The 12743-nt window shown below is 30.1% G+C and overlaps 3 protein-coding genes across 4 annotated transcripts in view; 2 read left to right on the forward strand and 1 right to left on the reverse strand.

Annotated features, from left to right (window-relative positions):
- Nucleotides 1-12743, reverse strand: part of Sns (sticks and stones) — a 283648-nt gene that overhangs the window by 43120 nt on the left and 227785 nt on the right. The gene's annotated exons all lie outside the window — the stretch shown is intronic.
- On the forward strand, nucleotides 690-4834 carry LOC139778374 (leukotriene A-4 hydrolase-like). The gene is made up of 11 exons (XM_071716274.1): nucleotides 690-810; nucleotides 1653-1765; nucleotides 1840-2009; nucleotides 2098-2209; nucleotides 2278-2346; nucleotides 2587-2863; nucleotides 3077-3396; nucleotides 3552-3812; nucleotides 3902-4194; nucleotides 4260-4527; nucleotides 4700-4834. Exons 1-10 carry the CDS (start codon nucleotides 762-764, stop codon nucleotides 4489-4491), a joined length of 1896 nt encoding a protein of 631 aa, XP_071572375.1. The 5' UTR covers nucleotides 690-761; the 3' UTR covers nucleotides 4492-4527; nucleotides 4700-4834.
- On the forward strand, nucleotides 5935-10066 carry LOC139778376 (leukotriene A-4 hydrolase-like). Its single transcript, XM_071716276.1, has 11 exons — nucleotides 5935-6028; nucleotides 6717-6829; nucleotides 6902-7071; nucleotides 7160-7271; nucleotides 7508-7576; nucleotides 7828-8104; nucleotides 8319-8623; nucleotides 8779-9039; nucleotides 9129-9421; nucleotides 9487-9754; nucleotides 9938-10066. The coding sequence occupies exons 1-10, from the start codon at nucleotides 5980-5982 to the stop codon at nucleotides 9716-9718; spliced, it is 1881 nt and encodes a 626-aa protein (XP_071572377.1). The 5' UTR covers nucleotides 5935-5979; the 3' UTR covers nucleotides 9719-9754; nucleotides 9938-10066.

Raw genomic sequence — 12743 nt, forward strand, 5'->3', positions numbered from 1 at the left:
CCGAATTTGTGTGCTAGAATTAAATAAATTATGACATATAATTAGATTCAAGAATAACTTTTTTTTTCAACATAAAATTATATGTACCTAATACATTTTAGGTGAAAAAAAAAATATAGTAAACAAATCAATCGAAATCTTGACTTGAAATAATGCTATATGGTAATATATTGATGTATTGTATTATTAGATTTATTAGACCGAAAAGAATTATTAAATTTAATAATAATTTAAATATCTGTGTGTGTAAAAAATATCTTTGTGATAAAAAACGGAGATTACTTTATCTTTTCTAAATTTTTACGTCTCAAGGAGAATGAAATTACGCGATTTTAATAAATCAAGAAAATGAATCGCGACTTTTGCTGCGGCGATTTAATTTAATTTAATTTTCTTGCCTTGTTAAAACCACGCACACAATTTTATTCCGCTAAAAACGTTAATATTTAAAAGAAGAAAACAATAATATTATTAATGAATCAACTGAATCAATGAATCAATGAATCAATAAATCTGTAACTTAATTAAAGTAAAGCGATTCGCGCAGAAATGACAGTTTGATATATCAAATTTACCTAATTCGAATATGTTTATGCGCGAGGAATTACAGTCACTTTGACGTTCTAATAAACAGAGTGTGTTTCCAAACAAGAGAAAGTGATAGAAATTAAAAACAATACCGTGCTTTTGTGAGATCAGTTTATACATAAAGATCTATTATCACAAGTCACTTGGAAAGGCTATAACGCGACTCATCTAAAATGGATATCGCAGGCTCTACCGAAGATCCATATTCTTCTGCGAAACCAGGTATGTTAATTATTTTTCACAACACCTCCACGGAAAGTTCGACTTTCCATGCCTGTAGAGAGGGGCGAAAGCGGTCAATTTCACGCCAAGGCGGCATAGCGGGCGGAAAGTAACCACTTTCCTCCCTAGGGAGGAAAGTAACAACTTTGTGAAATTGACCACTCTCGCCTCTCTCTAGGCATGGAAGTCGAACTTTCCGTAAAGGTATTGTGAAAAATATCGTGTGCACCTCGGGGCGAAAGCTTTTTCAGACTCGTATGATTGCCGCCCTCGCCTTCGGCTCGGGCGGCAAACTTCGCACTCGTCTGAAAAACGCTACTTTCGCCCCTTGGTGCACAATATACTATAATTAGCTTCGTAAGCACAATATAAAAAAATTTAATTTATCTACTTATTTTTAAAGAAAATGAAATACGGAATATTTGAGGAATTCAGTAATATCTTTGAAAGACGAAATTGCCGCACATATCCTTAGTTCTTTAGTAATTTACAGTTTTCAAAATTATATTATTCTTTCACAGTTTTAATTAACTGATACTGAGTGTTTTCTTAATCCTAAATAGCCACACTTATTTTCGAGTCTGTAACTTGTCATACTCCGGACAATGCGACAAAGTCAAACGGTTTCATGGCGAGGATTAAATGTATAAAATATATTGAATTCATCACAATAGTTTAAAATCTGTTTGCTCTTTACGAATACTACAATAATATAATAACACAATTGTATGATGATTTTAATTACAATATGCCATTTTTTGTTATGTACTTATGCACTACATTTATATATCGTTATTTATTACTTACATATTTGTTACTTTCTGTATCTTTCTAATTATTAGATCTTGCGCGTGTAACCCATATCGATTTAGAATTGGACGTGGATTTTACTCGAAAGGTTCTTCAAGGAAAAGCGATGTTAACTATAAAAAGGAAACATTCAGCTCAGAAAGTAGTGAGTAGAAATCTTCTTTAGCATTGGGCAAAAATTTTGACTTGTTATTAATATATATATTCTTGAACAATTAGATTTTAGATAACTACGAACTTGACATAAAAAGTGTAACAAATCCTAAAACTGAGTCACCTTTAAATTATAATAATAAGCACCAGGTACCTGATAATGAACATCATGGTGCCTTGGGAAGTTCATTTATTATAGACTTACCACCAATTGTTGATACTGCTTATGAGCCCGTGTAAATATAAGACATTTAAAGAAAAGTACAATTACTAAAACTTATTGATGCAAGAATTGAATATACCTGTAATACGATACTCTTTCAGATGCCAAATTCAAATTGAATATGAAACAAGTCCAAAGTCTCCTGCATTATATTGGCTAACACCTGAGCAAACTGCCGATGGCGAACACCCCTTTTTACTGTCTAACAACAAGGTAAACTGGCTAAACAAAGACACTTTTCTACATTAACATAGATTATGTAAAAGTTTCTATTTTTTTAGCTAATTTATGCTAGAGCATGGTTTCCCTGCCAGGATACACCGTCTGTCAAATTTACGTACTCTGCTATGGTAAGAATTTAACACAAGGCATATGTGTATGTATTCATTTATATGAAAGAAACGATAATATACAACTGATTATTGATATTATTGATAAAAGTAGTAAAAATTTTCGAAGAAATGGAATGAGCATGTGAAAAAAAAAATAAATGTTTTTAAACATAAATGCCTATTTTCTTAGAAACTGTTTTAATTAAACTGAAATAAAATATCTATTTAATTTTTATTGACGTATATTTAATTTTTTAGATTAAGGTACAAAAAAATTATGAAGTTATAATGTCTGCACTTCTGCAAAATATAAGCAAAGGTCCGGAACGAGACGTATATGAATTCAAACAAATAAATCCGGTACCATCTTATGCGGTGGTTATTTCTGTGGGCGCACTAAAGAAAAAACACCTTCGTGCAAAAATCAATATATTTGCAGAAAAAAAATTTATTGGCAATATTGTTAGTATGTTTGAAAACACGATTGAAAACATATTGAAGACTGCCGAAAGTTTGTGTGGAGCTTATTCTTGGGGTAACATAACTAAATTTGTTAATATTATTTTATTTAAATTCATATATGCATGATTGAGGAAGAATCTGCAATATTTCGGGAGGTGATAGTATTGATAATTCTATGAAGCAAAAAGTGCATATAATAAATTTACTTTTGTGGATTATCAATCTTGCAATTTTTATTTATTGTTATTATTTTTATGTGTTATTACATTTAAAATGATATCTCTAGATAGACACGATATATGCGTGCTTCCACCAAGTGCTGCCCATTTCGAAATAGAATGTCCATGCGTGACATTTATTTCGCCGACTCTCCTTCGCGGAGATTGTTCTTCAATCAGTTCACTTGCTATCAGTTCACTTGCTCGAAACATCTTACAGAGCTGGACAGGAAGTTTAGTTACGTGTTCGAATTATAAGCATTTGTGGTTGAATAAGAGTTTCAACATTTTTATTAGCAGGAAAATTAAAAGCGAACTACTACTATTTTATTTCGAAGACATAAAGTCTTTTTTGAAAAGGGAAGGGTTAAATAACCTGAAAAATATGGTAAGATATTAACTTTGATTACGTGACTAGAATTAGGTCAAAGAAATTGAGTAATAAATAATGTTATACCAAATGACAACATTTTACATTGTATACATAAAACTCACACACATTCTTGCATTCATACTGCATTATTTTCTGGAATTGTATTATAGCTCGAAGATCCCAAAAATGATGGCTTAATAAAATGCTTATTACCTAATTTGACGGCTCGTGATTTGCCGCCTCAGAAAGTCACTGAATATGTGCCTTACGAAGCGGGATGTATGCTCTTAGGTGATCTAGAGAATATGTTAGGAGGTCCCTCAGTATTCGAACCATTTTTTAAATCTTACTTTAATGAATTTGCATTCAAAAGTATAAACACTCAAGAGTGGATGGACTACTTGTATCAATACTTTTCTGAGAAAAAGAAGGTAACATTGCTTCTATACATACAAACTACAGTTTCACTAGTATTCATACTTCTAGTATTTAAAAATAATGACTTTAATGTTGTTTTCAGATGTTAGATGGTGTTGCATGGGACACATGGTTCCATAATATCCCTTCTGTACCTGACGTGCCGGCAAAGACCGCATGGGAAACAAATTTTTTCGAGTTAGCGGAAAAATTGGTCATATGGGATAACAACCCCGATAATTTACCTGCTATAGGAATATATAAACGGCCCGTTCATAACGTTGAGTTCATAATATTCTTAAACGACTTAAATTTCTTTCATACGGACTTAACCGAGGAGAAACTGGAATCAATTTCAAATCGTTACAACTTTGATCGCCGAAATTGTGAAATACGGTAATTACGCATCTTTATTCAGATTGATTTACATTGGTTTAATGTAAAACATCCGTATTTTACAGGTGTCTTTGGCTACAATTGTGCATTAAAGTTCGATGGGGTAGGAAAGTTGCACCAGCTTTGGACTTTGCCATTCAGTATTGTTCGTTAAATTATGCACGTCCTATATTTCAACATTTGTACGAATGGACAGACATGCGTCGAAGAGTGATCAGAAAGTATAAGAATCATAAAATAAAAATGTTGGATGAAACCCAAAAAGAATTAGAAAAAATTTTAGAACTAAATTCATAATTATCTCGTTAACAATTAACCGAATTTTTTTACGGGGTAAGACATTAACAACTATAATATAAAATAATTTATTTGTTATAAAGAAAGCTCTTCAAAAATGTTGAAGTGTTCACGAAACAAATCTGGTAGAAACAAATTCCTACACCACACATTTGTTGTAAGATAATTTCGTTAGAATTTAAGAATTTATTTACTTTGTGAATTGCAGTTCCAACTTGCAGGCGGCTCGGTTAGTGTGATGTATGATGTATGATGAGTATGATGACAATTCCCGTTGGATCGTCGAAAGATATTTAAATTTAGAAAATTAAAACATTTGCTTTTTATACACAGAATATTGTAACTAATCGTAGTAATGTAATTTTTTGTTTGTAACATAAATATATTTGCATAAATGTCTACATTTTATTTTACTTACATATTACTTGAAGTGAAATATCAGCTCTTAACAAAGAAATCGATTCGTAGATATATGTAAATGTATTTTCGATGCTACCTCCTTGGCAATCCCGTTAGCTCGCATTTTGTCCATTTGATGAAAAATAATCATTATGTAAGTAAAAATAATGATTACCGCATGTTCTCAATTTCAGAGAAATTTATAATGTATATTGTTGATATTAATGTTCAGTTCTTTATTTATAATATTTAAAATTGATGCTAGGAGATTAATTTTTATTATCTATCGCTTACAAGACAGTTATAACGTTATCCCTTATAGATTCTGATGATTCCATTAATGTTTAATGTTTGCTAGATTTCAGTTGCTAATAAAATGCCTCCGAAATTATTTGCTGCGCGCCGAATTTGTGTGCTAGAATTAAATAAATTATGACATGTAATTAGATTCAAGAATAACTTTTTTGCAACATAAAATTATATTTAATACATTTTAAGTGAAAGAAACATAGGAAACAAATCAATCGAAATCTTGACTTGAAATAATGCTATATGATAATATATTGGTGTAGGTACTGTATTATTAGATTTATTAGACCGAAAATAATTATTATATTTAATAATAAATTTAAATATCTGTGTATGTAAAAATATCTTCGTTTGTGATAAAAGACGGAGATTACTTTATCTTTTCTAAATTTTTACGTCTCAAGGAGAATAAAATTACGTGATTTTAATAAATCAAGAAAATGATTCGCGACTTTTGTTAATATTTAAAAGAAGAAAAAAAATATTATTATCAATGAATCAACTGAATCAATGAATCAATGAATCAACAAATCTGTAACTTAATTAAAGTAAAGCGATTCGCGCAGAAATGACAGTTTGATACATCAAGTTTACCTAATTCGAATATGTTTATGCGCGAGGAATCATAGTCACTTTGACGTTCTAATAAACAGAGTGTGTTTCCAAACAAGAGAAAGTGATAGAAGTTAAAAACAATACCGTGCTTTTGTGAGATCAGTTTAGACGTAAAGATCTATTATCACAAGTCATTTGGAAAGGCTATAACGCGACTCTTCTGAAATGGATATCGCAGGCTCTACCGAAGATCCATATTCTTCTGCGAAACCAGGTATGTTAATTATTTAATTAGCTTCATAAGCACAATATAAAAAAATTAATTTATCTACTTATTTTTAAAGAAAATGAAATACGGAATATTTGTGGAATTCAGTAATATCTTTGAAAGACGAAATTGCCGCACATATCCTTAGTTCTTTAGTAATTTACAGTTTTCAAAATTAGATTATTCTTTCACAGTTTTAATTAACTGATACTGAGTGTTTCCTTAATCCTAAATAGCCACACTTATTTTCGAGTCTGTAATTTGCCATACTCCGAACAATGCGACAAAGTCAAACGGTCTCATGGACCGTTGACTTTGTCGCATTGTCATTTTTATTCTAATTAATATTTTTAATCTGAATGAAATATTTATCATATGTCAGGTCAAGAAAATGATTTGAGTTTAAGCAGAGTTTAAATGGGAAATTTGAAAACTAGAAAACCTAAAAGCGTTTAGCGGTTCACTGGACCAGAATATGGCAAAGATTAAATGTATAAAATATATTGTGTATTCATCACAAAAATTTAAAATCTGTTTGCATTTTACGAATACTATTATAATATCATAATAACGCAATTGTATGATGATTTTAATTACAATATGCCATTTCTTGTTATGTACTTATGCACTACATTTATATATAGTTATTTATTACTTACATATTTGTTACTTTCTGTATCTTTCTAATTATTAGATCTTGCGCGTGTAACCCATATCGATTTAGAATTGAAGGTGAATTTTACTCGAAAGGTTCTTCAAGGAACAGCGAATTTAACTATAGAAAGGAAACATTCAGCTCAGAAAGTAGTGAGTAGAAATCTTCTTTAGCATTGGGCAAATATTTTGACTTGTTATTAATATATATTCTTGAACAATTAGATTTTAGATAACTACGAACTTGACATAAAAAGTGTAACAAATCCTAAAACTGAGTCAGATTTAAATTATAATGATAAGCACCAAATACCTGATAATGAACATCATGGTGCCTTGGGAAGTTCATTTATTATAGACTTACCACCAATTGTTAATACTGCTTATGAGCCCGAGTAAATATAAGACATTTAAAGAAAAGTACAATTACTGAAAATTATTGATGTAAGAATTGAATATACCTATAATACGATACTCTTTCAGCTGCCAAATTCAAATTGAATATGAAACAAGTCCAAAGTCTCCTGCATTATATTGGCTAACACCTGAGCAAACTGCCGATGGCGAACACCCCTTTTTACTGTCTAACAACAAGGTAAACTGGCTAAACAAGGACACTTTTCTACATTAACATTCTACATTAACATAGGTTATGTAAAAGCTTCTTTCGCCAGTATATAGAATAACAATTAAAGTAATTTTAAATCGACCGTGACTGGCACTTTAATTGTTATTCTATATACTGGCGAAAGAAATTTATTATTCTGTTTATTATACACCGTCGACCTAAGAATCGGTGCTCCATATTATGTAAAAGTTTCTATTTTTTAGCTAATTTATGCTAGAGCATGGTTTCCCTGCCAGGATACACCGTCTGTCAAATTTACGTACTCTGCTATGGTAAGAATTTAACACAGGGCATATGTGTATGTATTTCGTATTTATTCATTTATATGGAAAAAACGATGATATACAACTGATTATTGATATTATTGATAAAAGTAGTAAAAATTTTCGAAGAAATGGAATGGGTACGTGAAAAAGAAGTTAAATGTTTTTAAACATAAATGCCTATTTTCTTAGAAACTGTTTTAATTAAACTGAAATAAAATATCTATTTAATTTTTATTGACGTATATTTAATTTTTTAGATCACGGTACCTAAAAATTATGAAGTTATAATGTCTGCACTTCTGCAAGATATGTGCAAAGGTCCGGAACAAGACGTATATAAATTCGAACAAATAAATCCGGTACCATCTTACGCGGTGGTTATTTCTGTGGGCGCACTAAAGAAAAAACACCTCGGTACAAAAATCAATATATTTGCAGAAAAAAAATTTATTGGCAATATTGTTAATATGCTTAAAAGCACGATTGAAAACATATTGAAGACTGCCGAAAGTTTGTGTGGACCTTATTCTTGGGGTAAAATAACTAAATTTGTTGATATTAATCTATTTAAATTTATATACAGGGTGATTGAGGAGGAATCTGCAATATTCCGAGAGGTGATAGTATTGATAATTCTATGAAGCAAAAAGTGCATATAATAAATTTACCTTTGTGGATTATCAATCTTGCAATTTTTATTTATTGTTATTATTTTTATGTGTTATTACATTTAAAATGATATCTCTAGATAGATACGATATATGCGTGCTTCCACCAAGTGCTGCCCATTTCGAAATAGAATGTCCATGCGTGACATTTATTTCGCCGACTCTCCTTCGCGGAGATTGTTCTTCTATCTGTTCACTTGCTCGAAACATCTTACAGAGCTGGACAGGAAGTTTAGTTACGTGTTCGAATTATAAGCATTTGTGGTTGAATAAGAGTTTCAACATTTTTATTAGCAGGAAAATTAAAAGCGAACTACTACTATTTTATTTCGAAGACATAAAGTCTTTTTTGAAAAGGGAAGGGTTAAATAACCTGAAAAATATGGTAAGATATTAACTTTGATTACGTGACTAGAATTAGGTCAAAGAAATTGAGTAATAAATAATGTTATACCAAATGACAACATTTTACATTGTATACACAAAACATACACACATTCTTGCATTCATACTGCATTATTTTCTGGAATTGTATTATAGCTCGAAGATCCCAAAAATGATGGCTTAATAAAATGCTTATTACCTAATTTGACGGCTCGTGATTTGCCGCCTCAGAAAGTCACTGAATATGTGCCCTACGAAGCGGGATGTATGCTCTTAGGTGATCTAGAGAATATGTTAGGAGGTCCCTCAGTATTCGAACCATTTTTTAAATCTTACTTTAAAAAATTTGCATTCAAAAGTATAAACACTCAAGAGTGGATGGACTACTTGTATCAATACTTTTCTGAGAAAAAGAAGGTAACATTGCTTCTATACATACAAACTACAGTTTCACTAGTATTCATACTTCTAGTATTTAAAAATAATGACTTTAATGTTGTTTTCAGGTGTTAGATGGTGTTGCATGGGACACATGGTTCCATAATGTCCCTTCTCTACCTGACGTGCCGGCAAAGACCGCATGGGAAACAAATTTTTTCGAGTTAGCGGAAGAATGGGTCAAATGGGATAACAACCCCGTTAATTTATCTGCTATGAGAATATATAAACCGCCCATTTTTAACATTGAGTGCATAATATTCTTAAACGACTTAGATTTCTTTCATACGGACTTAACCGAGGAGAAACTGGAATTAATTTTAAATCGTTACAATTTTGATAAACAAATTTGGGACATACGGTAATTACGCATTTTTATTCAGATGGATTTACATTAATTTAATGTATAACATCCGTATTTTACAGGTGTCTTTGGCTACAATTGTGCATTAAAGTTCGATGGGTTGAGAAAGTTCCACTGGCTTTGAACTTTGCCATTCAGTATTGTTCGTTAAATTATGCACGTCCTATATTTCAACATTTGTACGAATGGACAGACATGCGTCGAAGAGCGATCAGAAAGTATATAGATCATAAAAAAAAAATGTTGGATGAAACCCAAAAAGAATTAGAAAAAATTCTAGAAATAAATTCATAATTATCTCGTTAACAATTAATCGAATTTTTTTATAGGGTAAGACATTAACAACTATAATATAAAATAATTTATTTGTTATTTGTTATAAAGAAAACTCTTCAAAAATGTTGAAGTGTTCACGAAACAAATATGGTAGAAACAAATTCCTACACCACACATTTGTTGTAAGATAATTTCGTTAGAATTTAAGAATTTATTTACTTTGTCTGTGAATTGCAGTTCCAACTTGCAGGCGGCTCGGTTCGTATGATGTATGATGTATGATGAGTATGATGACAATTCCCGTTGGATCGTCGAAAGATGTTTAAATTTAGAAAAATAAAACATTTATTTTTTATACACAGAATATTGTAACTAATCGTAGTAATGTAATTTTTTGTATGTAACATAAATATATTTGCATAAATTTCTACATTTTATTTTACTTACAATGGACTATATATTACTTGAACTGAAATATCAGCTCTTAACAAAGAAATCGAATCGTAGATATATGTAAATGTATTCTCGATGCTACCTCCTTGGCAATCCGTTAGCTCGCATTTTGTCCATTTGATGAAAAATAATTATTATATAAGTAAAAATAATGATTACCGCATATTCTCAATTTCAGAGAAATTTATAATGTATATTGTTGATATTAACGTTCAATTTTTTATTTATAATATTTATAATTGATGCTAGGAGATTGATTTTTATTGTCTATCGCTTACAAGACAGTTATAACGTTATCCCTTATAGATTCTGATGATTCTATTAATGTTTAATGTTTGCTGTATTTCAGTTGCTAATAAAGCCTCCGAAATTATTTGCTGCGCGTCGAATTTGTGTGCTAGAATTAAATAAATTATGACATGTAATTAGATTCAAGAATAACTTTTTTGCAACATAAAATTATATTTAATACATTTTAAGTGAAAGAAACATAGAAAACAAATCAATCGAAATCTTGACTTGAAATAATGCTATATGATAATATATTGGTGTACTGTATATTTTTAGATTTATTAGACCGAAAAGAATTATTATATTTAATAATAAATTTAAATATCTGTGTATGTAAAAAATGTCTTTGTTTGTGATAAAAGACAAAGATTACTTTATCTTCTCTAAATTTTTACGTCTCAAGGAGAATGAAATTACGCGATTTTAATAAATCAAGAAAATAAATCGCGACTTTTGCTGCGGCGATTTAATTTACTTTCATCTTCTTTGTCTTATTGAAACCACGCACACAATTTTATTCCGCTAAAAACGTTAATATTTAAAAGAAAAAAATCATAGTATTATTAATGAATTAACTTTTTTATATACATATAAACACTTTTCTGATCATATAAATGAAGAGAGAAGATAAATTTTATTCTTCAAATAAGTATTAGAGTTAAAACGCGCAACAACAATCCATTTATTGAAATTAAAGTGAATATTGAAATAATTGTCGTTTAAAATATATAGGTAAAGAAATATTCGATATTTATTTCAATACGTTAAAATATTTCGTAGCAAAAAGTCCTTGATATTTGTTATTGCGGTATACCGGGTGTATGGCACTTTATTGTGCTTACACAAAGTCAGCGCATTGTGACTCGCCCATCGACGCTCCACCGAATAGATAACTTATATGCGTGCGTCTTTTCGCATTATCTCTTGAAACGTGATCCAGTCCAGTACCAAAGAATGTTATACCTACTTGGAAGCTTTAGCAATTTCTAGCTCGCGTGATTAAATAATTTTTGAGATGATTTGGAAACGTGTCGATAGCTATTTTTATCGAGGTAGATATTCCGCGCGATCTATTCTGAATTGATGTGATATAGAAATGGAAATTATATCTTACGGGATGATTATGAAATACTATGAGGTGAATAATTTATAAGTTATTTAAGTCATTTGTGAGATTATATTTGTTGTATAATAGCGTATTTACATATAAATAACAGTGTTGTGTTCTAATGTATATAATGCTTATAAAATAGCTTTGACTTTAGTTTGAGATTTACTTTTTAATAGGAAGGAATTTAATAAAATATTTATAACATACATGCATATTAAGTATTGATAAATATGTGAAATATTTTATATTTAAGATTTGTAATTATTTTAACTATTATATAAAACTATTTATATAAAAATTAGTGTTGTATTTACTCAATTTTTTAAAATTTGTATTTAAAAAAGATTTCTTCTGTTACAGAATAAAGAAAAAAAAATTCAACGCATTAGTAAAAAAGGAAGAGGAACGAGTGTATAACTAAATCGCGGACGGTTTTTCGCGTCTAATTCAGTCATTTAATACTGCGAGAGTGCCGTGCAAAGTATCGCGATCGTAATGTCTCAGAATTAGTTTGCGTGCGATCGTAATTTGATTATATGTTCGCGAGTGAGTGCAACGAAGGAATCTGAGAGGAGGAGGAGGCCTAGAAAACATCAGGCAACAGCGGAGCAACCATGGGGTAAATAATATAATTTATCTTTTAAATATTATTTTCATGTTACATACTTGTGGTGTTTATCATTTATTACCATCAATTTAGATTGTTTATTCGAATATTTAAAGCAAAAACTAGAAAAAAAACGTTTATTTATAAAATTTAAAAAAGAATTTGATTAAAAAGTTTTACCTACGAACAATCATTTTCAAAGAATTAGCTGATTAATTACTTCATTAGATACCCATTCAAAAAGCAAATAAAAGATTTAAGACGCAAAATAATCACTTTTTTTAAATGGTTATTTTGAGCACTGTAATAATTTGGATATATTTTTTATGTTATAGTTCAACACAGTTTGCAACGTAGTTTACTCCGCTGTTGTGCGCCGTATTGGTGAGTCAGTTGATTTTTATACGGGATAATGGATCTATAAAAAAAATATTGGAAATATGAAAATCAGTGTTTAGAAATGATATAAGAGTATTCTCGATAAATATAAGATCTCATAGATCCATGAATCCTTAAAACGAGGACGAGCTAGAATAGATTAAAATCAATATGTAACTCTGGAATGTATGCAAAACAGTTGT

This window comes from Temnothorax nylanderi, unplaced genomic scaffold (assembly GCF_030848795.1).
Source record: "Temnothorax nylanderi isolate EJ_2023f unplaced genomic scaffold, tnyl_v1.0 TNYL_tig0181_pilon, whole genome shotgun sequence".
Taxonomy (NCBI): Eukaryota; Metazoa; Arthropoda; class Insecta; order Hymenoptera; family Formicidae; genus Temnothorax; species Temnothorax nylanderi.

Coding starts and splice junctions, on each gene's coding strand:
- LOC139778374 (XM_071716274.1), top strand. CDS start 762: ATGGATATCGCAGGCTCTACCGAAGATCCATATTCTTCTGCGAAACCA. Junction 2,347..2,586: donor AATTTACGTACTCTGCTATG/GTAAGAATTTAA, acceptor TTAATTTTTTAG/ATTAAGGTACAAAAAAATTA. Junction 2,864..3,076: donor GTGTGGAGCTTATTCTTGGG/GTAACATAACTA, acceptor TGATATCTCTAG/ATAGACACGATATATGCGTG.
- LOC139778376 (XM_071716276.1), top strand. CDS start 5,980: ATGGATATCGCAGGCTCTACCGAAGATCCATATTCTTCTGCGAAACCA. Junction 6,830..6,901: donor AACATTCAGCTCAGAAAGTA/GTGAGTAGAAAT, acceptor TTGAACAATTAG/ATTTTAGATAACTACGAACT. Junction 7,072..7,159: donor AATACTGCTTATGAGCCCGA/GTAAATATAAGA, acceptor ATACTCTTTCAG/CTGCCAAATTCAAATTGAAT.